The following is a 25,176-nucleotide window of genomic DNA, read 5'->3' as shown; positions in this document are numbered from 1 at the left end:
CGTGACATTCATGAAGCTATTTCAAAAGATTTGAAGCCAATTCAAGTAAAATATCAAACAAGTGGCATCTGATATTGTCAACACAGCTGGATACGTGTTATGTTGCTTAGAATTCATGATGCTCAGCATCAGTTTTACTGTACTTGAGCTATAAGGGGGTTTTTACTCTATTTTTTTATACGGCTTGGAACTTACTTGTTTTTATGTCTGTGTGCTGAGTTTATACTGGGGAAAAGTCTAACCACATTTATCTCATGTAGCAATCACATTGATGTTTCCCTGGTATGCAAGAAGGTCCTTCAGAGAGGACACCTTCCCCTGTTTCAGTTCCCTCTCTGACAAGTGGTTTGTTTTCGCAGTAATTTTAATTCTTCCCTGATTTATTTTTGAATGTTGTGTTCTTGCTCTTTTTTTCCATTTATATTTGCTAGGCATGGAGACTGTTCTTACCTGACCAGTCTTCTTTCTATAATTAAGTGGACATTGGTCTTGAGACTTGGCTGCTTATTATTCTTTGCTTATTCCAGGCAGACTGTAAGAACAGGTATTAGACCCATTATTTTCCAAGTTGTTCTTAAATTCTGCATGTCTTTCCAAAGCAAATGATTCAGCAGGCTCCTTAAAATGATAATGAAACACAGTCTAATGACAAATTATGGGCATATTTCCCATTTTGTGCAGATACTGCCCGTTTTATAGCCCAAGGCCCCAGTGAGCCCCATGTCTCAGTGTGTTTGTTAGTCCCTGCTCTCTCCCCACAGTACACCCTCTGGAACTTCCTCCCGAAGAACCTTTTTGAGCAGTTTAGAAGAATCGCCAACTTCTACTTCCTCATCATCTTCCTTGTGCAGGTAAGAGCTTTGATGCCAAGCGTGGGTTTTATTTAAGCACTGACGGTAAGCACTGCTCGAACAAGTATTGGGGCTCAAAACTGACTGTGGTGCTTGTAAATGTGGTGTTTTTTGGGGTTGTTTTGTGTTTTACTTTTTAATTGGAAACTGTTATTATGGCACACTGACCAAAGCATAACAACAATTACAAGATTTGGGCCTGTCTGAGATGATGTTTGAATGACTGCTGAAACAATTTAAAAAAAAAAAGCTTTTTAACTATTAAGATCAGTCAATTGGTGAAAATACATTTGATGCTACAGAGCCAAGATCTAGGTTTTTGTCATCTTTATTACTTCTGCTGCATAACTATGTATTTTCCCAAGTTATATGATATCTTAGTTGTAGTGAGTTTCAAGGCAAGCAGGAGAGATAGGCTGTGCTCAGTAAAATTCGGAAAACTCATAGCATGAGCTTTGGGATTGCGAATCTTCAAGAAGCCGCTCTATACAGATGAAATAGCAAATTTTATATATGGACAAACTGCTGCTCTGCTTTGTGGCTTTGGTTAACGGGCAAATCCTGAGCAAACCTGAATACTCATTTTTTGTTCTGTCAAAATATATTGGGGCGGAGGGAGTTCAGGAGAATCATCGCACAGCATTTACTCACCTTTTAAATCCTGTTCTGGGGACTGGGGCTCAGCAGACAAATCTGCTCTAGGGCTGAAAATAGGCATAAAAAACTCTACCCCAGCAAACTAAATGGCACCACACAGCTGCTGCAAGCAGCTGGCTGTTCAATGGCTTCACTGGGGTGGCTCAGGTCTGAGGTATCCCTCTCTTCTAGGCTACGTGTTTATAAGGTGGGTGTCTAAAATGTTTTATCCTTGCAGTAAATTGTTATGGCTTATAGACATTTCCGTGGCTGCTGCAGAAACAGGGGATCCCAAGACAGCAGCCATGGATGGCTCCTCCTGGCGGTGCTACACAAACAGCCGATCTACCCTGGCATCAACTGGCTCTTCCATCTCTTGATGTCGCTGGCATCGCTCCATTTTGTCAGACTGAATTTGTAATTTGCCTTGAAGTGAAGCAATGCCCCGGAGTCGGGATGTCCTTTTTGTGTAGTTGGCCATTTAGTGATGTAATGTTACATTTTATCTATTGACCCTGAAAAACATGGGATATTCTTGATTATACTTACAAAACCAGTTGCAATTTAGCTGCTTACCCGTTTTAGGCAGAGGTGTGAGAAGAGCCTAGTTGTTCCTCCTTTTTATTCTGTGAGCACCTCTAGAATAAGGAAGCAACCTTCATACTCTATTAGAGGAAAAACAAACCCAACTGAACAAAAACCAACCTGACAGCACTAATACACTTGCTGCCATATAGAGTAACTGACTGCCCCCGGGCACTCCTTGTTCAGGAGACATCACTTGCCTTAAAAAAAGCACTCAAGGCCACTCCATTCATTTAAATACCAAGGGTTATACCTTGAAAAATGGCATCCATGGTTTAAATGTTAGTGCTTTAAATTACTTTAAATTAATGGAATTGCCCTGTGTGCTGCACAAGGAGTGAAGTATCACGGCACTTGGGGAGTTGCCTGGTGCATCTGTTCTACCTGCTGCTGAAACCCTTCATCAAAATGTCTTACTCTGTGACGCCAAATTCAACTCTTGTTTTAGAGAGAGAAAGTACGTGCATTAAACATAGAACACTTATTAGTGTGCTAATGGGTACAAATAGCCATTTCTTTGGTTCGTCTGTTGCAACACTCAAAGGAAACTGCGAGTAAACTCTTGGTGGAAATGGCTGACCTGAAGTGAGTGTAGTCCAAGGGTGTTTGCAGATGGACCAAGCTAATGGCAGTAAGCTCATTTAGAAGGTGCCAGGAATGAAAAGTGTCCCTTTTGATTGATGGAGATGACTTCTGGACTGTGGGCCTCAGTCTCCTAAACAATGAGTTAAGAAGAAACTATCAAGTAACAGGAGGATTTTGTCACTTTTAAGTGGATCCAAGTTAAGCAGTCTAAGTCCTAAAACCAGCTCACAAAAGCTTCAAAGGAATCTGCCTTTGTTCTGGCTTGTTGCTTGTGCATCCCTCGGCTTTCCACCAACCATGAAGGGGAAGAGCAGTGTCCAGCCATGGAATGTGCAGGGAGCGCAATCTCCAAATAAGTAAATGAGTTATTCTGGTGACTTCATCTAACATTTATATTCATACATTTATAATACAGCATTTGTGTGAATAGGTATTATATAGTTTGTTTAAACACATACATACAACTACATCTTTCCCAGTGCAGAAGACTCTCCTGCTGGGCAGCAGGGGGTCCTCTCCCTTGCTCTTCTCAGCTAAAAGCCAAAGTTCCTCTTGTATTCCCAAGATCTGTCCAATTTTTGCAAGACAACTTTTGGCTGACTGGCCTAAACTTCAGTGATGCCACCCCAGTGAGTGGCTGTATGTGATGTGTCTGTGCGCCACTTGACACCAACCTTGCTCAACATTGTTCATCCAAAGTCTGGTTTTACACTGATTTGGAGTGAACCAGGGCTTTGTGTTCCTGCAAGTATTGGTTGTGTTTATCTTTGTTTACCCTTACGCTGCTCAACTCATACCACTTACCTGGCTGTGTATCTCTTGCACTTCAATATCTCCTGGTTATTTTCTCTTTGGGTCCAATAGTGCAGGATAATGTTGCAGTGTAGAGCATTTCATAGAGTTAAAAATTGTTGTGCAGCTTCCTCCCAGCTGATAAGAGTTGTCCTGTCCTTAACACAGCATTTTATGGCCAGCCTGAAACAATAAATATACAGATGCTGCTGTTTGTGAGCATGCCAGGGAAGTGCAAACAAGTGAAGGGAGACAAAGTCTCTTTGTGGAGACACAAAGCCTTTCTGCTGAGCTGCCCCATCCCTTTCATCGCAGCCCTCGCCATCAGCCTCTCGTGCTCCCGTCCTCTGTGGGAACAGCAGGAAAAATGGCCAATTTTGTGTGCTCTGGTTTGAAAGGTGGGGTAAGGGCACAGAGTTATTCCTTCCAGTTATGAACCTGTTCTGCTGTTCTTACCCTTTGGGCCAAGTCATGATATAGTCAGAAGAAACAGCGGTTTCCCCCAGCCTGAAGGTCTAATTAGTGCTGAAGAGGTTTGGTCTTTGCAGCGGTGCTGGCTCGAGGCACCACACTGAGCTGGGGAAAGATCCGTCTCTCCATCCATCTACCCCAAGCCATCGTGCAGTCTCTGTGCTTAAATCATGTTCTTACCTCCAAAATTCAGAGCTTAAAGACAAAATATGGATTTACATTTTGCTTAAATATTCATGTTGCATTCCGCCATGTATTTCTTAGGTGATTTGGACAGATGAGTGTTCTTTTTAACCTCTGAGTGTCAGTGGTTCAAGACAACTTGTGGTGTCTTCCTTCTTATAACCAGCCGTGTTTTAGTGTTCAGATGAGCTCTGTTGTCACAGCCAAAGAGGAGGAACTGCCCTGTAGCTCAGTGAGAAAAGAGGGTGTTTTTCACTTCATGCATTGCTGTTGTCTCTGCCCCATCCACCTTCCCTGCCTCAGTTCTCTCCTGCACATCCCGTGGTGGGAACAAGCTTGTTGGCACCAGCACGTGGAGTGATTGTGTTTTTGTAGCCCATCCCTAGCAGCCCATTCATCCAGGCATTTATTTCCCACCAGTGCAAGGTCAAATTTAGGTTTTAAGCTACTTTTGAAAGGGTTTTTTCCCACTGAGGACATCCAACAGTCTTCAGGAGGAGGAACTGTAGTCTTTTTGAGATGCAGGAGAGCACTCCTGGGGATGCTTGTGCTGGTCCTTCTCACGTGCCCCTTTCTGTCCCACTCCTCTGTGGGGCTGTGACCCCCAGTGGGCTGAGCACCCTTTTTCCCCCATTACCAGAGCTTTTGTTTCTTCTGCTGCCTGAAAAACAGTTGTCAGGAGTATGTTTTTTTTCTCTCTGCAGGTGATAGTGGACACCCCGACCAGCCCAGTGACCAGCGGCCTCCCGCTCTTCTTTGTCATCACCGTGACAGCTATCAAACAGGTACAAGTGTCAACATGGGGAGACAAAGATGCTCTTTGGGACACGTGGTAGAGAAAATGATAAGCATGTATTTTAATAGACTCAAAAGTCACCAAAACAGGCTGGTAGGTTTGGTGAACCCTTCTCAGAAGTTCAGACACATATACCAGTGTTTTTAAAGAGAGGCTGAAAATTGAGTGTGGTTGTTGGTCTCTTTTGCTTCAGCAATGTAAAACATCTCTATATGTACTGCTGTAAGCAAGCCGTGAGGGTCAGTAAAGGTTACCGCTGTAGTTCTGGCTTTACTTGAATTTTTCTTCTCTTTTTTTAGAAATGCTCTCTGACTCTTTGCAGGAGGTAGAAACATGCTCCAAATATAGTCCATGCTCTGCTCCAGTGTTGGTAAATGGAAAGGACAGGTTCTCTTCAACCACTCAGCTAGTCCCGAAAATACGTAGTCCTCATCTTCTTGTGGTGTTAAAAGACCTTTTTCCTCCCATCGTATGCACACATTCCTTTTAAAATTCCTTCTACAGAAGGACTGAATAATAAAAGAAGTTTCTTCTGCAGGGACTAGAAAGGGAGAGCTGGAGTAAAATGCATCTGCTTCAAATCTGAGTGTTTTATTCTTTCAGTGAGGACTGAAGAGGAAGAGTCTTGTCCTGCGTTACCATAGGAAAGACTCGCAGGGTGCTAAGTGTATTATTCATATTATCAGCCTGTTCTTGCCAACACTGAGAATAATAGAAACATGTTACAGTAATTTAGCCACTCATTGTATGCACTGCACATAGATTATTTTTGTGTGTTATTTTAATCTGTTCTGAATCTGTCAAATATGCATATGAAGTTTTTAACATAAATTGATTCAATCTGAGCTACTCTGGTTGATGTTTTGTCAGGCATGAAGGAGGTCTGAGGACTGTTTAGTTTATTCATTTTTTTAATACTGTCTCTCCATCCCCATTTACCCTCCTTTGTTAGTTTACTTGCTTCGTTACGAGTTTGTTGCCTGTTTTTGTGTGACTAGGGGTACGAGGACTGGCTGAGGCACAGAGCTGACAATGAAGTGAACAAAAGCAACGTCTCCATTGTTGAAAATGCAAAGCAAGTGCAGAAAGAGAGTGAAAAAATCAAGGTAACTGTTAACAGAGAACTTGAGCGGGTTTATCGCTGAAACCGATGGGAACATGAGGGTGTGTGGTGGGAGGTGAGGGCAGGGGAGGAGGATGTAAAGCAGTTGGAGCTGCCCCGGTGTCCTCACTTTTGGATGGGATTGCTCAGGGAGCTGTTCTCAATTAAGCAGTGAAGCTGCCTTTGTCTGATCGCTTTTGAAAAGCTGTCATGCAAACGCTGTACCGGGGCTGACAAGTGACAGATCTGTCAGCGTTTTGCACTTCTCTGGGACAGACAGTCCTCTTCTATTTCCAAATCTCTCAAGGACACCAGGAAAGTACACTAGCTTTGACGTTAATTTATCACACCGCACTTCAGACAAGTACAGAGTCTTTTTTTCCATCAAGATTTAGCAGAGAAATAAATACCGACTGTGCCCCATGGGTGCTGGGCTGGTTTGACCCGTGGGGCTGTGAAGTGATTCTCGGGGACCCGTGCTCCTCTTGAACCTCAATTTCCCTTTTAGCCAAGGTGATTTGTCTTAAGCTTTGAGACAAGCTAAATCTGTAACCATCTAATAACAACCGAGAGGGCTTTTCATGTAAACATTTCCTTTTTTTTTTCCCAGGTTGGAGACATAGTAGAAGTGAAAGCAGATGAGACCTTCCCCTGTGACTTGATATTTTTGGCCTCGAGCAGCGTTGATGGGACCTGTTATGTCACTACAGCGAGTCTTGACGGCGAGTCCAATTTCAAGGTGATGGGGACGGACGGGACGGCGTTCGGCAGCCGCTGCTCTGGGGTGCTCGGGTGCCTGGAGCTGCCGCTGGAGCTGGTGCTTGCACAGGAGCGTGTGTGATTAACTGGAGGATGCTCCCTGGAGCCCATACCTGTGGCCACAGGGCTCTATTTAGAACTCTTCCCTCTGTCTGCTCCCAGTGTGTCAGCACCGAATTTCCCTGGCTATTGTTTGTTTTCCGTTTTGTCTCCAGGAGCCTTTTCTTCTGGTGTTGCCCCAAGTTGAATCAGTCTTTATTGATACGGCTTAGCTGCCTTATAGCCCATCATGGGAAGTGTGTTAGTGCTCCCTTGTTCCAGCCGCACGTTGTGAGGTTTGGTGTGTTGGTAAATCCGTGCTGCAGCTGCTGCAGCTCCCTTTCCACTACCTGCCAATACCTCTGTTATTTAACCAAGCTTTTCCTGGGGACTTTTTGAAGCAGTATGTCTGGATTCATTTGGGGAATTTTTCACCAGCCTGAGAAAAAACATCTGCTCTGGATTTTTTTCTCTTTCCCTGAATCAAGAAGTAAAATTTAATATTAGGCTTTCTCAGGATAAATCTAATCTTCAGTTTAGTTTATTTCTTTATTCATTACCCCCCCCCCCCCCCCTTAAAATAAGAGAAACAACAACAAGAAACATATATGCATCAGAAGACATGAAAATTTGTTTGCACTTTTGTTTGATAAACATTTGTGCATATACTAGCAACTGCAGTAGTTTGAGTGGAATACGCTTTAAAATAACATGATTCACTTCAATGCACTCTGGAGTCAGCGGGAATACCATTGTCAGTCTGTTATGTATTGTATGGGGTCTGCGGCTCATCTCTTTACGGGCAGCTGTTAATTGGTACTTGAAATCCTGTGTAGGAGCTGGTGCACTGTACTGGTTCCACTAGTGAAGAGGAGTGGAGCTTTGAAGTGGCTTGAGGCTAAAAATAGATAACCATGTTAAACAGGCAGTTGCTTCTTTGTGTCAGGTGTATTATATGCGTGAGTTCACAGAACTCTTGCGGAGTCTTGGCTCTTACTAACTTCTGGGTCTGTAAGGACAGCACTGAATTTCTATGTTGAGCACTGGGGTGGCTTTTTTCCTGGTTTGTGGATTCTTGTAGGTGACTGGGAGATGTTTCCTGTTTCTTGATGAGATGAAGATGAATTTGAAGGGGAAGAGAGAATAGAAAAGCAAGTGTTGTTGGGTAAATAGGTCTAACATTAGGAACCAGGGGTTGCTGCCAAAGCAGTGTGAGGGAAGCACACCCAGGTACTCGCAAAACCTCATCTGCACCGATATCTGCTGCCTGCCTGGTGGGAATTTTTTGGTATGTGGGGCATGTCAGATTGAGGTATGGGAAAGATGCCTGGTTAAGTGAAACTGGAGCAGAACTATAAAAGGGATTTGGCAGGGCTCTGTCTTTGAAGCGCAAATCTGCAGTCATATGTTATCTAAAAGAACATGTGTTTTCTAAATACGCTAAGGGACTGAGGATGTGAAGATCGTGGAACTGATTAGGAGGCGGCTTTGAAGTATCACTCGGTAATTGCGCAGCGTCCATGGTGACGGGAGCAGCGGATGCAGAGCCCCACACTGGGGCTGGGTGTGGGACCGGGCACCGCAGGAGCGGTTTTGAGTTGTGTTTCACAAAAGCTATGATTTATACCAGAGACAAGTGCGTGTTTGTATGTCTGCTTTCAATACAAAAAGCCAGACAGGTTAGGAAAATGGCACAAAGGTAGGTATTTTTAATGTCGTGACCACAGCGTGTGTAACGTAACGGTTCCTCCCGGGATGCGCAAGGAGGGGAATGCAAACATAAGGAGTGGGGGGAGCTTTTTAATGGATTTGTTTATGAAGACGGATGGAGGCAGCCTGCCGTGCAGCCTGCCGTGACTTGGAGCTCTGAGTAGCTCCTATAAATAGAGCCTGGAAGGCAGCAAAGCGGATCCTTCGTGGGCTTTCCAGTTAATTGTGAGAGATGAACCTTTTTGCAGCAGCTGCTAAAAATAGCTTGGAGTCTGCCAGTGCTCTGCCTGATCCCTGGGCGCTGGAGCTGGTGTCTAATTACCTTCAAGAGTGGGTCGTCCCTTGGCCCCAGGGCACCTGCAGCCTCCCCCAGACCCCAGCTGGGGCAGCAGCAAGTGCCTGGGGAAAACCCAAAAATGCTGCTTTTCTGAACACCTTACCTTGCAGATATCCAGCAGCTCCTTCTTGCTGTTGTTTCTCTTAAGCTTATTGACTTCAGTGTCTTGCTTAGAGATGCTTCAGCTGTTTTGTGGGAGCAGCGCTCAGGCTCGTGTGAGCTGCTGGTGCCTTTGCATGGTGGTATTTTAAATAGCAGGGTAAAACACGGGCTGTGTTGCTGGGGACTCATGGTGACGCTTTTTCTGCTTCTCTGCCCAGACTCACTACGCCGTGCGGGACACCACCGTGCTCTGTACGAATGAAGCCATCGATGCCCTCACCGCCACAATCGAGTGTGAACAACCACAGCCCGACCTCTACAAGTGAGTCTGGCCCTCCATGTCCCTCCCGCCTGTCGCTGCCTGGTGTCATGTCCCTGCAGACACCTGAGCATCATCGATTAAGGGATCTAATAAGCTACAACTCAGCAAAGCAAAGGATGTTTTCTTTTCACCAGAGACTGAAAGGTTTCTTGAGGCAGCAATAAGCTGCCAGGCTTTTTCCACATGAGGATGGCAAAGTTGACACTGCACTTCTTCAGGTCTTGTTTTCTCTGCAGCAGAACCTCCCTGCTGCAACACTTGTCATGGTGTAATGAGCTATTTTCTGTAAGCTCAGCTGGTCCATGTGCCTATTCTTTGGCCACTCTGTGTCTCAAGTAAAATGCATTGGGCTGGATGACTTCCAGGAGTGAGTGGGCTTTGTGGTAAAATCTCTTGAAGGAGCTTTGCTGAGGTGTGTGTGGGCACAGTCAGGTACTGCTGCTCTGCCGATGGATTTTTCTATAATACAAGTTTCTCATATTTTTTTATTGCAGGTTTGTTGGAAGAATTACCATCTACAGAAGCAACCAAGAGCCTGTAGCCAGGTTGGTCTCACAACCATCTCGCTGGTCCTCCTCAAAGAGGCCAGGCACCTACATCAGATTTCAAGGATCTGAACTTGCGCTGCCATCTTTTGGGGATGGTTATTTTTCTTTAACCATTCCAAATATTTCATTCTTAAGGGAGACCTGCAGTTAATTTCTCTGCTTAGGCTCTTCTGCCATTGTGTGATTTGTTTGAGCCCCTCTTGGGGAAGCAACGCAGCACCGCCTGGTAACATCCTTCCCTGCTGATGGGCAACAAATTTACCAGGCAATTGCAAAATACTGTTTTTTCAAGGGAAAGCAGAAACTTAAGCATCAATCAGAGTGTTTCAGGAAAAAACAAGCAAATAACATAAGTAATCAAAATTAGATGGCTGTTACTGGAGTGGTGCTGACTGTGTTTAATGCTGTGGTGGATCTACCTGGACCATAGAAGCAACAGAGGTCATGGGTGGAAGTTTTCAAGTGAAATAAAAACATATATGGATGCAAAATAAGCAATTAGCTTTGGTGCCATTGATTGAGCTGTAATGAACAGGTTTTCGATGCTTTTAAAAATCAGGTTTTTATATAAGTACTGGAACATATTAAGTCTGAACACTTTGCACTGATTCCTCCAAAGCCTTGCAGATAATCCCCCATTATATTTGGAACTTTGAGCAGCAAGAATAGTCTATGTAACATGAAATGGAAATATAAGTATATAAAGAGAAAAACAAACTTCAAGCAATGCCCAATTTAACATATAAATTAAGTAATCAGATCTAAAGAACATCTATTTAGCTTTATAATCTGTCTCTGGGCTTCAGTAATAAAGCAGTTTGAATGTTCTTTGAGTGATGTAACGTTGTAACTTCTTGTGTGTTTAGGTCTTTGGGTCCTGAAAACCTGTTGCTGAAAGGTGCTACCCTCAAAAATACCAAGAAGATTTATGGTGATCATTTTATTATTATTATTATTATTATTATTATTATTATTAATGAATGTAGGTGCTCAGCACTAAATCTAGAGAGGGCAAATAGTTTTCTGCTGCCTGTCTGCCCAGGCTCTCCAGTTGCATTTGGTATGCAAGCTGATTGCATGTTGACAGGGTGAAATTCGGAGATCCTGGTTCTGTCTGCAGCGCTGGCAAGCTGTGCAGGTTGTGCTAAAACACCTCAGCAAGCTTTTCTGTTTGCTTGAGATACAAAGAGCAGGGAGTTGTTCCCAGATCCTCTGAAGATGTGCTGGGGTCACAGTCCCAGACGCCACGGATTGAGGGTGATAGCTGATGTTTTTTCTGACTGTATGTGGTCCATACACACCTGCTCAGTGCTCTGGGATATGTGCAATTACATTACTTAGCAGCCTCGCAGGTTTCTGTAGTTGAATAGTCCTTGAGCAATGCCTCGTTCTTCAATTGGGGTTTGAGTTTCATGTAAAAACTGATGCCCCTTATGGCTTAAGTGCAGGCTGGGTCCCTCTGGGGCTGCGTGTCCCTTATGAGCCCTGTTTAATTCCCTGTAGGAGTTGCGGTCTATACTGGAATGGAAACAAAAATGGCTTTGAACTACCAAGGGAAATCTCAGAAACGTTCTGCTGTAGAAAAGTGAGTATTTATAGCTGGCAAAAAAATCGGTAAAAGCTGTTTGTTGGTTTTTTGGTTGTTTTGTTTTGTTTGTTTGTTTGTTTTTTTCATGGATGACTTGTATAGAAATAATCCTCAAATCCTGCTGCCTTTTATTTCAGATGCTCTCTGATTGCATAGAAAATCTGTATATTTGATTAAGCATGCCTTTCAAGAAGCTGCGTCATTTAGTAGCACTCTTTCTTTAAAAACAAAATTAAGAAATCTTAAAATATATTAACTGATCCTGAATATCAGAACTGTCAAAAGCACTTGTTCTGCAATTTCCTTCTTAAAAGTAAGGAAGTCTTGTTCTTGATTATTTGCATTTCTCTATAAAAATAGCTGCAAGAATTTAAAAAAGAAACCTGTTTTTCAGATCTATCAACGCTTTCTTGATAGTGTATTTGTGCATCCTGTTGAGCAAGGCTACTGTGTGCACGACTCTGAAATACGTCTGGCAGAGTAATCCATTTAACGATGAGCCTTGGTACAACGAAAAGACTAAAAAAGAGAGAGAGACGTTCAAAGTAAGTGGATTAGTATTTCGGCACCTCCTCCAGTTTTATTTATTCTGGCAGTTTTATTTAATCTGACGATGTCTGCTGCCAGCCCTGGGGGTCCTCTTTGCTCGCTGGGAGTGCTGATGTATCCTTCGGGCTCTCCTGCTGTTTGCATTTCTGTCCTGCTGCTCTTGTGCTTGGTCATGGTGGTGCTTGGGTGGAGCAGGGCAAAGCATAAATAAATATTATATTATAGAAATGCCGCAGCTGATTTAACCTAGATCCTTATCTGACCTTGATCTATCTTTCAGCTTTTAGTAGGTAAACTGCTCCTTGTTTCTAGTTACTTGAGATAAGAATGAGTCTGTATGTTCTTAGGACGAATATACTTGAATAAAACATCGATTTTGTCGCTGCAAAGCAGTGAGATGTACTCTTGTATTATACTCTCGTAGATCTGCAGAAGACAGGGAGATTTTCTGCATCAGAGGAAGATGGAATTTGGCTCTGTATGTTAGCTGTATTCGTTTTCAGGTTGATGAGGTTGTTTTCTGTTTAACCTTAGAGGAAAAGCTGTCAGAAGCCCCAGAGGTGTTGCTGTAAACTGCCTCTGAGTTACAGCTGTTGGGCACAGACTGCATCTTCTTCTGTTTCCATTGCAGGTCTTGCGGATGTTCACGGACTTCTTGTCGTTTATGGTCCTCTTCAACTTCATTATCCCCGTCTCCATGTATGTTACAGTAGAGATGCAGAAGTTCTTGGGTTCCTTCTTCATCTCTTGGGACAAGGAGATGTACGATGAAGAAATAAAAGAGGGAGCGTTGGTGAACACCTCAGACCTGAACGAAGAGCTCGGGCAGGTCAGAACAGACTCTGTTTGCATCTGCTGGGGTGGAAATGTGGATGGAAATGTTCTCTGTGATAGGAACCCTTGTTGTGGCAGTCCCTCGGGATCCCCTCAGGACAGAGCTTCAGCCGGTTTGGTGGCACTTTCCATTTAATGTGATTCTACTCGCTCTGTGAAAGGGATAAGGTTATAAATAGTGCATGAAAGAGCAGGAATTGGGTCATGCCAATTGTTTCCATATTGGGGAATATCAGACGCAGCACTCTGCGTGGCAGAGTGTTTTGCTTTCACTGCCTCAATTAAAAATTAAAAATCCTCTGTCTGTGTTCTCTGGGCGTGAAGTGCTCGTGCAGCCACGCTGCTGCTGGCTTTGCTGTGGCAATTAGGCAGCTCAGGCTTCCCTTTTGTATCTACGTCAGGAGAGAATGAGTAGGGGGTATGAGTAGTGCCTACTGCTTTTTATTTTGCTCAAAAAGAAAATAAAAAAAGAGCTTGGAGTAGCAATCACTCAATTTAAATAAAGCACTGAGATGAACATCCCCCAAAGGAGGCAACAGAGTTGCGCCAGCTATATAAGTGCTGGGAGCCTATAGCAAAAGACCCAATAAAGAGGATGAAGGGAGAAAAAGGTCTTGGAAACAGATTTTAAGTCTTAAGGAGCTGCCACCTGTGCAAAACCACTGAAAAACAAAGGAGCTGCTCTGAGGAGCCAAGTGGTAAAGCAACGCAGTGGTGTAACTCTTATGGGGCACCTGCCTCTTTTTGAGGGGCCAGATTAGGATAGCAGCACAGTACTCTCCGGCATTGGCACAGATGCACTAAAATACCCCAGCATCTCTGGTTTTGGGGGACTTCTTCCTGCCTGTTTGCTTCTAGGTTGAATACGTCTTCACGGACAAAACCGGGACCCTGACGGAGAACAGCATGGAGTTCATTGAGTGCTGCATCGATGGGCACAAGTACAAAGACTGTATTTCAGAGGTGGATGGCTTCTCTCAGACCGATGGACCCCTAAAATGTTATGGCAAAGCAGAAAAGGTAAGAAAACCGTGTGTTGATGATTGTCAGGGTTTTGTGGTCGGTTCCTGGGTAGGTAAATACAGCAGAAGCTGTGGGGGTGGTGCGTTTTGTTTAAAAATGTGCATAGGCAAAAATCCCATGCAAGCACTGAGAGGTGGGCTGGGTGCACGGCACTAAGCTGGTACCGAGCCCTCTGTCCCTCCTGCCTAGAGCCGTGAGGAGCTGTTCCTGCGGGCGCTCTGCCTCTGCCACACAGTCCAGATCAAGGAAGCTGACCAGGTGGATGGGTTGATAGGACATCCAGAACGCAAATACACCTATATCTCCTCTTCCCCAGACGAAATTGCCTTGGTGAAAGGTGCAGAAAAGTAAGAATACAAAGATGCTGTGTGTTTTTTTAATTCCCTGTTTCTGATGGGAGGGAAGTAAGGGTTATCTGAAGGTGAGGGCAGACGTTCCTTTGCTGGAGCCCCCAGGACCATGTGTTGTAATCCCCAAGAAATGGAGACCAGTTACCGTGTGCATATTGCAACCTAATAGCTTCCTTGGCGTGCAGTAGCAAAATGGATGGGTGACTTTTATCCAACTCCTGTTGAATCCTGCCCAAGGTGCTCAAGACCAGGTTGGATGGGGCTTTGAGCAACCTGGTCCAGTGGAAGGTGTCCCTGCCTATGGTAGGGGAGTTGGTACTAGATGATCTTTAAGGTCCCCTCCAATCCAGATCATCCTATGATTTTGTACTTTGCCATCCCCTAGGTTTTAGACGGAAGCTGTTGCAGCTGTGTACTTGCTCATGGCTTGTAAATCTGCTGGAGACTCAGGGGACCATGTCCAGGGGCTCTCGATGTCTGTGCACTGCAATGCCCAGCTCTCCAGGTCATGGCAGTGGTGCCAGAACATTGTAGCAGGCTCTTCATGGAGCAAGCAAACATCTAGCTGAGCTTTTTAGCTCCGGCTCACTAACTGCTCTGCTCTCCTCTGCAGTACAAGAACGTTGTTAACATATATGTGCCAATGGGTGTTTTCAATGTTGTTTTGTCCTTTTGTTTGTTGACAGGTATGGTTTCACTTTTCTAGGACTTCAGAATGATTTCATGAAAATACGAAACCAAAAGAACGAGACTGAAATGTAAGTGCTGTGGGGGCTGCAAGAAACAGGGCCCTTCGTGCTGCACCGGCTCCTGCTCAGCTTAATTGTGTTGAGTCAACGTGACCAAACTGGGAGGGTCAAAGCTGTTCTGCGATGGCTGTCAGACCATGCCAACCTGCCCAAAAACTCCTCTCCTTTGTGCTCATAGCTCAGAGGACATCCAAGAATCACTGACCTAATCCCAGCCCTCCCTGAGACCTTCTCTTCACAAGCAAGTTTCACTTCTTACTCCCCTTAGGGGGAAACTTCTTATTTCAGTGCCAAGGCCAATGTTGCTGCCTGCTGAGCCCCTGCCTGGCCCGGGGCTCCGTGCATCAGTGGGTGAATGGAGCCAGCCCAGGCTCTAACCCAAAGCTTGACTGTCTGCTGGGAGGTTTCACATATACATCCACATCCTCAACCTCATGCACAAAGCAGCAGTGGAATTTATTTTTTTTCACTCTGTTTTCTTTTGCAGCTGTTGTAAAAAGTACATTGCTCAGTGGGTGCTTCCGCTTTTAGTGTATATTGATTTTTGCAGCTCGTTGGTAGTGATTTTCTGTCTTAAATAGTTATTTTTCTTTTACTGAGCCTAGCTTTGGTTTTTTAACAGGTACCAACTTCTCCATGTGTTGAACTTTGATCCTGTCCGTCGCCGTATGAGTGTCATTGTGAGAACTACCACAGGTACAGTTAAAATACATTTGACTCCCATACATGTGTGCACCTGAGCAGAAATATAAAGCATGCCCTCTTCATTCCTGTAACCCAGAGAGGCTAAGTGATTGGGTTTTCTAAGCTGGTCTAATTAAATTCTCTACTAGGTCTGGTTGGGATAGAGTTAATTTTCTCCATAGCAGCCATTGCGGATGAGCAGCAGGTAAGGGAAGGAGACAGGGATGGGGACAATGACCCATGGCTTGCTCCCTACTTGCCTTGTTCCATCCTGGAAGTACAAATACAGGGGGGTGATGTGAGACCTTCCCCTGGGTGGGATGGGTTTTCATGGGGATAGCAGATATAGAATTCAGAGGTCACCATCCTCAAATTTCAGTCCTGCAAGGTAGAGGATGCTGGTTTTTCTCTCTCTAAAAAGGTTGCGAAGGCTTCTAAATAGGAAAAAATACATTGTTCTGTCCAGCCTGTTGCAGAAAACTTGCTCAGAGACAGGTAGGGACACTCAAGGTCCCAGCCTGTGGTCAGACGAGGTTTTGCAAGGGCTAGTGTAAGGCCACTTCTGGTAGGCAGCTGGGCTTCTAGCAGTTCCTCCTTTAGTCCTGCCAGATTTTCTCCCTCTGCATCATTTGCTGGCTGTTGAAGCTGTTAGGTCTTTCTACAGCTCGTGAATGCTATAAACTATTTATAATTCACTTTTAGGAAAGTTGCTTCTCTTCTGTAAAGGAGCAGACTCCTCTATTTTTCCAAGGGTTCAGCAAGAAGAAATCCAACAAACTAAGGTCCACGTGGACCGCAACGCTATGGTGAGCACATGGGTGGAATTTGGCTGGCTCCTGAGGTCAGGAAAGCCTTATTCCAAAAATAGGGATGTGACCTTGCTTTGGAGGGAAGCGTTGAAAATCTGAGTGTCGGTTCACATTGTTTTGAAGCCAGGCTTCTTTCCTTTTCTGATACTTTGGCTTCCAATATTTATTTGATTTTTTCAATGTACTTATATGGTCTCCATCACAGTTGTGTCTGAGCATCTCTCAAGCAAGTTAAAAATAGAAATAACAATAGCAGGCTGTTTTCTCCGGTGGGAGAAGTGCCTGGTCCCCACCGTCCCTGATGGATGCACGCTCTTGGCTCTGGTCCTTCTTAGTTTCTTTCTGCCATATTACATGCACATAATAAGCATAACTGTGGTTATTCTAATGGGAAGAAATTACTGTATAGAGACAGAGAACTGTTCTTTTGACTCAAGCCAACAAATTGTCATTGCCATCAGGGTCAGTACTCTCAGCAAGCATTCATGGTGGAGAAAAGCACTAACCCTAAAGTGAGGAGCTGTAGAAAATCTGTTTTTATGGCACTTGTCCACTTCATTATCTTTCCTTCCCCCTTCCAGGATGGTTACCGAACACTTTGCGTGGCATTCAAAGAACTAACTCAGAAGGAGTACGACAAAATTGACAAACAACTTAGTGAAGCTAAGATGGCTCTGCAAGACAGGGAGGAGAAGATGGCCAAGGTGTTTGAAGACACAGAAGCAGACATGCACTTGATCGGGGCGACTGCTGTAGAAGACAGGTAACGAGGTGACCACCACCACTGATACTGTGATACCTGTGGTTTCTTCCTGATGTTGCATCGTGGAACTGAGCAGCCAGGCAGATGCTGGAAGTGTCCAGTGCAATTAATGACTCTGTGGCACAACCCATTACACAGTGCCCTAGTTGCTAAAATTGGCTGGTGTAGCAGGAATTAGGATTGCTTAATGAGACTACAGAAGTACTCGCGCTTCTGGAGAGTGAACTAAGCAGGCAGCGTTAATTTGCACATCAAAACAAATTCAGTTTTATGTGCAGTTATAGTAACTGCATGTGTGAATTAGACTCTTGCTCTTGACTCTTAGATCTCACAGTATAAAGTGGCATTTTTTTTTTTGGCTGCAAACAAGAATTTGGAATAGCTGACATATAATCCTTATTCCTGTGGCAGCGGTTTCTCCAGCACGGGGAAAATCAATTAACTTCTCTTGAGCTGATATTTCCTACCTGCAAAATAAGTTTGGTATAGATTAAGTGTGGGCCAACCTGAGAAGTGATGTTTTGCTGCTGCTTGCAGGCTGCAGGAGCAGTCGGCAGAGACGATCGAAGCTCTACATGCGGCTGGCATGAAGGTTTGGGTGCTGACGGGAGACAAAATGGAAACTGCCAAATCCACCTGCTACGCCTGCCGGCTCTTCCAGACCAGCACCGAGCTGCTGGAGCTCACGGCGAAAACCGTGGGCGAGAGTGAAAGGAAGGAGGATCGGCTCCATGAGCTGCTGATGGAGTACCATAAAAAGCTGATTCAGGATGTTCCCAAAAACCGAGGAGGCCTGAAGAGGTAAGCGAGCAAGAGAACCCAGCCCATGCACATTTCATATGCGGGTGCAAAAATTATAGAGAAATAGGGACCATGTTGTGGCCCTGGGGACTGGCTACTTGCAGACACTGTGTCTGGCTCCTTCACTTTGCTCATCTGGTATTAGTTAGTTTTATCTTAATTACTGATTTCCCTGAATGAAGGTCACGTGTGAAATCCAAAGTTTGAAGATTGCTAAGCCCCTTAAAAGGGATGGAAAGAAGATAAACACGAAAGCAATTTATTTTCCCCTAAGATGATACAAGTGGCTAGATTGACTTTTCTTTTTTCTTTATTTCAAATGTGTTCCTTGTTGTGTCTCAGAAGCTGGACGTTGAGTCAAGAATATGGCCTGATTATAGATGGCTCGACACTGTCACTGATACTTAACCCTTCTCAGGACTTCAGTTCGAGTAATTACAAAAACATATTTCTACAAATCTGCTTGAAGTGTACTGCAGTCCTCTGCTGCCGAATGGCTCCTTTGCAGAAAGCACAGGTATTTACTCTACTTTCAACCGTCTGAAGCACATCATTAGGTGATGTGATGCACTTTTAATCCGTTGGCTGAGACTTGACCTGATCGTCTTAACCAGCTGGGACTTCTCCAGGCTGTGTGTAGGCCTCTGAGCTCCAGAGCATGATGGAAACACCCCAGTCTTTCAAATCTGAATGCAAAACCTTTGTTTAATATGCTCACAGGAAGCCACAAACCCAAACCAATTAGAAATAAACAAAACCCTCTGTTTTCTTTTTTCCTTTCCAAATTTGTCAAGTGAAGTCCACGACTTCCCACACCAGCTGTTGGAATCTGAGCCTGATAAGCGGTGTGTTTCCGCCCCTCTTCCATGGGAGATTTTCCACCTCGAAAACGCCTGAGAGGTCCTGTCTTTGAGACAGTGGGCCTGGCAGAAGGGAAGGGTGGGATGATGCTGCTGCCGCTGCCTGGGATTTGTTTTTAAATACCATCCTGCAGCAGCTGGATCTTGGCTTTTGCTCTGGTTGGTGACTGCCAAGGAAGTAATGAGGGGTTTTATTAATCTGAACTCTCCAGGTGTTATTTGGCTGCTGTAGGAGCCTCATTGCATGTCCTGGTGGGACTTTTGCAGGTGGGGCAGTTGAGGGGTTCTCTGGAGGTTTTTTAACTGATTTCTGATTTTTAACTGGTTTCTGCTGCTATCCTTTTTTTTAAAACCTTTTAGATTGTGCGAATGGTGAAGAACACAAAAGGGAGCCCGATAACACTCTCCATAGGGGATGGTGCAAATGATGTTAGTATGATTTTGGAAGCACATGTTGGAATAGGTGAGACTCCCGGTAACACCCGTCCGACACCTAAGACCTGTTGCTGGGGTTCACTGTTGAGGCGCAGTCGGTGTTTCTGATTGCACGTGTCTAAACTGATCCCACTGAATAATGCAGAAAGTCTGCTGTCGCTCTCTTTGGAGCTGGGGTTTGACTCCAGATAAATGGTTGGTGTCATCACTTACTGCCTTTGAAAATACCACTCTCTGTGATAAACTGCAGATCATCTTCGAAAGCTCTATGGACAGATTCAAGATGGCAAAGATTGCTTGCGGGTCAAGAAAAGAAAAGGCATAAGTAGCAAACTGATGGGTGATTACTGGCAGTTGTTGCAAAGGCAGAGCAATGAAAATACCGGACTTCATTAGGGTTAACTGGTTGCAGCTGCTGGTAACGCAACTCTGGGGATGCGCATGTGTTTCCCAAGGGCTGATGCTCAGTTATGTTGTGTCTGCCCTGTCCATATGACTGACATCAGGCTGGAAACTATCCTTCTCTGTGCAGATTGGTGTCAGAGATACTGGAGACGTTTTTAATACCACTAAAGAAGGGTCAATGGGAGAGAAAGGGAGCCTCTTTATTTGGTGCCCTCTAATGAATGGGGTCCCAGTGCTGTTCGTTTGGATGTGGTTTCTGAGTGAACAATACTGTCCTGTCTTCAGCTCAGCTCTGCAGGGATGTCCCAGGTGGTTGAGCATCTGCAAGGAAACAACTGGGCTGTGTTAGATGCGTGCAAGCCCGTGGGGAAACCAATTCCTTATCTTTTTGTCAGGTTTGCTTAGATACTCTTCACCACACTCTTACATCGGAACTCAGACAGCAACCTAAATTATAGCTTAAAAACTCCAGAGGCAGGTCTGATTGTTGTGGAGCCCAAACCACGGCGAGTCTTGCAGCACGTTAGTGTTTTGCCATCCTGGGACACTCAAAAGGGAAACATGGCTTTTGTCATGTCTTGGGATGCTGGGTGATGTGAACAAATCTAGTGGGCAGCATTGGTCTGAATTCCAGTCCCTTAGGGATTAACCCCTTGCCACAATTCTGTCTGCAGGTATAAAAGGCAAAGAAGGACGACAGGCTTCCAGAAACAGCGACTATGCTGTGCCAAAGTTTAAACATTTAAGAAAATTGCTACTAGCACATGGGCATTTATATTATGTGAGAATAGCACACCTTGTACAGTATTTCTTCTATAAGGTAAGGATGTGTGTGCAGCATATTTCTTTGTTTCTACTATGGGTTTCTTTGAAAAAATAGTAAACAGGAAAGAAAATGTATAGGTTATTCTGTAGCTCTGTTTTCCTTCCCTGCAAGAGGCTGTGTCTGTCAGTTGAAGCAGTGCTTACAGGGGAGCATGAGCGTGACTTTCTTTTAGTGTCTTCTGCAGATACTAACTGCTCACTGGGTTAGTTATGTGCTTGGTGGACAACAATGCCCTAACTTGGCCGATACTGTAATATGTCTGATGACAGGAAAAATTATTTGGATTTACACCGAGAAGTCAAGCCCTTCCCTGCTGACCATTTGTCTTTTGTTTCCCTAGAACCTTTGCTTCATTTTACCGCAGTTTTTATACCAGTTCTTCTGTGGATTCTCACAGCAGGTAACTTCCAGTAATGTGTCTGTAAAGGCAGGATAAAAAGCAAGAGGCGCAATGAGGCTTCCTAGCAGAGACTTGGCTTTTGGCATCCTGTCCCTTCCTCACCTCTCTGTAGAGGACAGTAGGAACCAACCTCATTGCTCAGCATCAAATCTAGAGCATAATACTTTTGAGATACATAACTGAAAGGAATGTGAACACAGATAGACACCTTCCTAACATAACAAGAGAGGAGTTTAGCTGGTATGTCAGTACCTAATTTGGCCACTTCTCCTTCTCTTAAGAGAAAAGCTTTTCAAAGACTTCCTCATCTTTTCTCCTCTGCTACATTTCCCCGCATTAAAGGTGTCTCTCTAAAGGAAGAACAGTTTGTTCTTTTGTGACAGCCTTTGAAAAAAGACACATGACTAGTCTCACCGGAGCCTTGCTTAGTCCAAGTGAGCATCAGGGCAGATCCATGTGGCTGGTGGGTTCACGTGTTTGGAGACAAGAGCTTTGACTTTTGTGTCAACTTTATGGGCTTTTTTGTCTGTTTGGGCTCAAAAGTAGCAGTAAGCAAGAGTAAATGATAGGAGAGAGTTCTCTGCTTGTCTTAAAAAAAAAAAAGCCACAGTTCCTCTAAAACAGTCTGGAGAGTCACAGGAGACATCAAGTATATTAATAGAAATAGCAGCACAAGAGCAGCTACAGAAAAGCTGTGGTGAGGGCTGTTTAATCCCATTTTTCTGGAGATGAGACCAGCCAGTTACAACACTTCCCAGTGGTGGGAGCGGGGCCCCAGCCACGCAGCCTGCAGGTGCCTTGTCTGCTCAGCATCGCACAGAGCGTGACCCTGTCAGATGAAACTGTCCTGTGTGCCTGTGACAGAGGGATAAATCTGTAGGGTATGTACAGTGGCAAGGGCTGGAAGGTTTTAATCTCTTTGTAGGGAGAGTTTTCAAGTAGAATTTGTGTCTCATATTTACCCCTTCTTCCTTTTTTAAGCCACTGTACGATGCTGCTTATCTCACCATGTACAACATCTGCTTCACGTCGCTGCCGATCCTGGCATACAGCCTGCTGGAGCAGCACATCACCATCGACAGGCTGACTGCAGATCCACAGCTGTATATGTAAGTACCATGGGCTGGATAAGCCTCTGCACAAGCTAGTTAACCATGGTTTAAGTTTTGTTGGTGCAGGAGTGTAAGCAGATGAACCTGGCCTGTGTTGGTGATGGGGTCACTGTGAACTGCAGGAAACGCTGTTTGTGTCCCTGCTGGCTCTGCTGCTTCTGCAGTAGTGCTGAGCAATGTCCTGTTTACTGCCTATTTCTGCTTATTTATGCTCTCTAACAGTATCTGGTCTAGCACATTGCACTGCTGTGTCTCTATAAAAAATAAACTGTAGGTGGAATTCTTCATTCCTAAGAAAAATCAAGCTGCAAGTGTGGCCAGACCATTAATTCACGTTAACTTTGAGGCAGGCAGTGGGAGCCAAGCATATGATAGAGCATGTAATGGATGGAGGGGAGGTCTAGCTTACAGGAGTAAAAAAGATCCTTTCATTTTCAGAAAGACAAATGTTTCTGAAGCCCAGCTTGGACAGGTAGTTTCTCAGCTTGTCTAAATGGATATCCTCACACAGACTGCCCCTCCACAGGCCTAATCCCCACATCAGAGCCTGTTGCGGAGGAACTCTGCTCTTCGATCCACATGCTTAGAGTTTTCTGCCATGTTGCCCAGGAAAAGGAGAGTTTGAGAGCAGACTGTCTCTTTTTGCATTGCTGGTTGCTTTCTCTCCTTCCTTGGTTAGAATGGGGAGAGGCTTCAACCTCCCCTGAGAACCAAGATGCTGCCCGTCTCCCCCTCACCTCTGCCCACACACATGTTCAAATCAGCAAATGCAACAAGGGCTGTAAGGCTAGGGAGGGGGCATAGGTGCTTTTGAACTAAGTACTCAGAGCCAGGATTGATTAGATCTCTGTGTTCCTCCAATCATATGGCAAAATGCCATCACGTGTACTTTTAAATAAATTGCTAACTGAATTATTGTGTGGCACAGACCAATAATAACAGGCCCTTGTTCATTCACCTGGGAGCTGTCTGATCTCAGGGGCCTGTCTGTTGAGGGAAAAACAGATTAAATGTGCAGGCAGATAGCTTTAGTTTGAATATTCATGACTGTGCGTGCGCTGCTGAATGCGGAACGGCCGCTGCGCCTTTGCGTGCAGTGCTGAGTTGCTGCAGTGCAGATCTCTGGTCTGAGGCGCTGTAAAAAGCCTGTTTATGGTGAACGCTGCAGGACATCATTGTGAACGCAAAACGGCTCACAGTGAGGAAGTTGGTTGTGTTTTCTCTCCTTGGCAGTAAAAGCCACAGTCTGGTTCATCTCTGCTGCTTACTCATACCCAAATTGCAGTACGTTAGAGCATTGTCACGGCATCATCATGCGAAGGATTCAGTATGGTTTTGTTCTGGAAACTGAAATTATAGGAGCCTAGCAGCAAGCCAGTTTGCAAGGCGCATCTTGCTGAAAGCAGATGTATTGCTTTAATAGGAAGAAAAATGAGAAACGAACGAGGATTTTTGATTTTGCCATAAATGTGCTTTTATCCCCCATCAATCTTCAGATTTTAAAGAAAGTAATGAGAAAAGATTATGATGCAGGAAATGTTTTTTAACTCCCTCCTGCCCTGATGGTCGCCCTGCACCCCCTGGGGTTTGTGTGTGATCCATGCAGAGCTCTGCCTGTAGTGCATCCCACTGCTGCTGCCTCTGTGTCATATCTTATCCTATATTCAGCCCAGAGCCTCCTGATACAACTCCCGTGTTAAAAACACCCGCTGTACAATTCAGGAGGTTATTTTCAGCCTGTGCAGAAAAATAGTGCTTCCAGGAATGGGACTTTTTGCAGAGCTTTTTTTAACGAGGGAGTTTATGCATTCAATAAAAAGAGGGGAAACGATCCGTGGATCTGCTGCATTCTCTGCAGCTGCTCTTTAGCACTGCCCTGGTTTTAAAATTCATCAGTTAATGTCAGATAGTGCGGGCAGTGCGGGGGCTGCGGGAAAGGCCAGGACAGCACTTCAGCTCTTCACTTTGGGCTGCTTTGGGTTTTAATCCAAGTTACTGAGAGGAGAAGGACAAAACAAATTAAGGTTCTGAGCCTCTTATGTATTCAAAGAGAGACTGTACAACGCCCTCAGACACAAGGTGTGAGCTCTGGGGTTGTCCTGTGCAGGGGCAGGAGTTGCACTCGATGATCCTGGTTTGTCCCTTCCAATTCAGGACATTCTATGATTCTCATGGCCAGCAGCTGCATATGCCAAATGTTTATGTCCCATATGCTGGCAGATATTTATGTGGCTTACATCCTTGTCTCCTACAGCCAGGGCTTGCTCCAGAGCCCGTTGTTCACCTGGCTGCAAGGGGCTTTGTAGCGCATCCTAAACGTGATGGTGATGTTCTTGTTACTCCATCTCTTGGCAGGAAGGTTTCAGATAATGCGATGCTGCAGTGGAGGCCGTTCCTGTACTGGACCTTTCTGGGCGCCTTTGAAGGACTCGTGTTTTTCTTTGGGGCTTATTTTCTTTTTCAAAATTCATCATTGGAAGATAACGGAAAGGTAACACCAAGGAAAAAAAAAAGATGAGTGTTTCTGTTGCGCACTGCCTCTTTTATATACCTGGCAGGGAATATCTACATGCTTAATCTGTGTGGTGTGTCTTGAGTCTTGTCTGATGGTGTAGCCTTGCTTATGGTGTGATTCTGCAGCAAATGCTTGAAATAAAACATCTTCCCAATCGCCATGGAAACAGGGCAGAGCTGGTTATACTCACTAGGTAAAATAACTAGTCTTATACCCAGCTTTATTTCAACCCAGTGAGCTTTGCACAGTGCTGTTCCACTCTTCTGCGTGGCCCAGGCATTGGCCCAGGGCAGGAGCAGTGTCTGTCCTTCCCACCAGCGTGCCCTGGGAAATTTGGCTTGTGTTCAGAAGGTTACAAGCAACTGCATTAACCCACCTCAATAGGATGCTGCTTGTTTGCTCAGCCATGGTGCAGGGCTGCTTGCGTGGGGTGTCTGCTCCGGGATGTGATTACAGCCGCCCTCCTCTCTTTGCAGGGGGCTCAGGTTGGTGCTGGACTTTTGCATTTGAATTTTTTTTTCCCTTTTTTTCTTTCTTTCTTTTTGCTGGTTCACGGAGGACAGAGCAAAGCGTTAGTGCAGCGTGGCTGCCACTTGTTGTGGCCTGGGCTGTCTCAGGACCGTTTCCCCAAGGGGAGTATGCAGCGTGTTATCAG

General features: G+C 44.8%; 1 protein-coding gene across 1 annotated transcript in view; it reads left to right on the top strand.

Moving 5' to 3' along the window:
• ATP11C (ATPase phospholipid transporting 11C (ATP11C blood group)) overlaps window positions 1–25,176 on the top strand; it is a 54,519-nt gene that overhangs the window by 17,885 nt on the left and 11,458 nt on the right. Inside the window, exons 3-25 of the mRNA XM_080352827.1 lie at window positions 762–851; window positions 4,808–4,888; window positions 5,898–6,005; window positions 6,612–6,740; window positions 9,167–9,270; window positions 9,765–9,815; window positions 10,685–10,749; window positions 11,322–11,403; window positions 11,801–11,951; window positions 12,587–12,784; window positions 13,648–13,809; window positions 14,002–14,159; window positions 14,849–14,920; window positions 15,534–15,607; window positions 16,298–16,401; window positions 16,986–17,167; window positions 17,705–17,968; window positions 18,311–18,485; window positions 19,189–19,291; window positions 20,343–20,488; window positions 20,835–20,894; window positions 21,876–22,003; window positions 24,362–24,497. Of these exons, the coding sequence (XP_080208953.1) occupies window positions 762–851; window positions 4,808–4,888; window positions 5,898–6,005; window positions 6,612–6,740; window positions 9,167–9,270; window positions 9,765–9,815; window positions 10,685–10,749; window positions 11,322–11,403; window positions 11,801–11,951; window positions 12,587–12,784; window positions 13,648–13,809; window positions 14,002–14,159; window positions 14,849–14,920; window positions 15,534–15,607; window positions 16,298–16,401; window positions 16,986–17,167; window positions 17,705–17,968; window positions 18,311–18,485; window positions 19,189–19,291; window positions 20,343–20,488; window positions 20,835–20,894; window positions 21,876–22,003; window positions 24,362–24,497 (2,823 nt within the window). The remainder of the gene's footprint in view (window positions 1–761; window positions 852–4,807; window positions 4,889–5,897; window positions 6,006–6,611; window positions 6,741–9,166; window positions 9,271–9,764; window positions 9,816–10,684; window positions 10,750–11,321; window positions 11,404–11,800; window positions 11,952–12,586; window positions 12,785–13,647; window positions 13,810–14,001; window positions 14,160–14,848; window positions 14,921–15,533; window positions 15,608–16,297; window positions 16,402–16,985; window positions 17,168–17,704; window positions 17,969–18,310; window positions 18,486–19,188; window positions 19,292–20,342; window positions 20,489–20,834; window positions 20,895–21,875; window positions 22,004–24,361; window positions 24,498–25,176) is intronic.

Source organism: Nesoenas mayeri (genome assembly GCF_963082525.1).
Source record: "Nesoenas mayeri genome assembly, chromosome: 13".
In the NCBI taxonomy this organism is placed as follows: domain Eukaryota; kingdom Metazoa; phylum Chordata; class Aves; order Columbiformes; family Columbidae; genus Nesoenas; species Nesoenas mayeri.
This window is presented reverse-complemented; position numbering and strand designations above follow the sequence as displayed.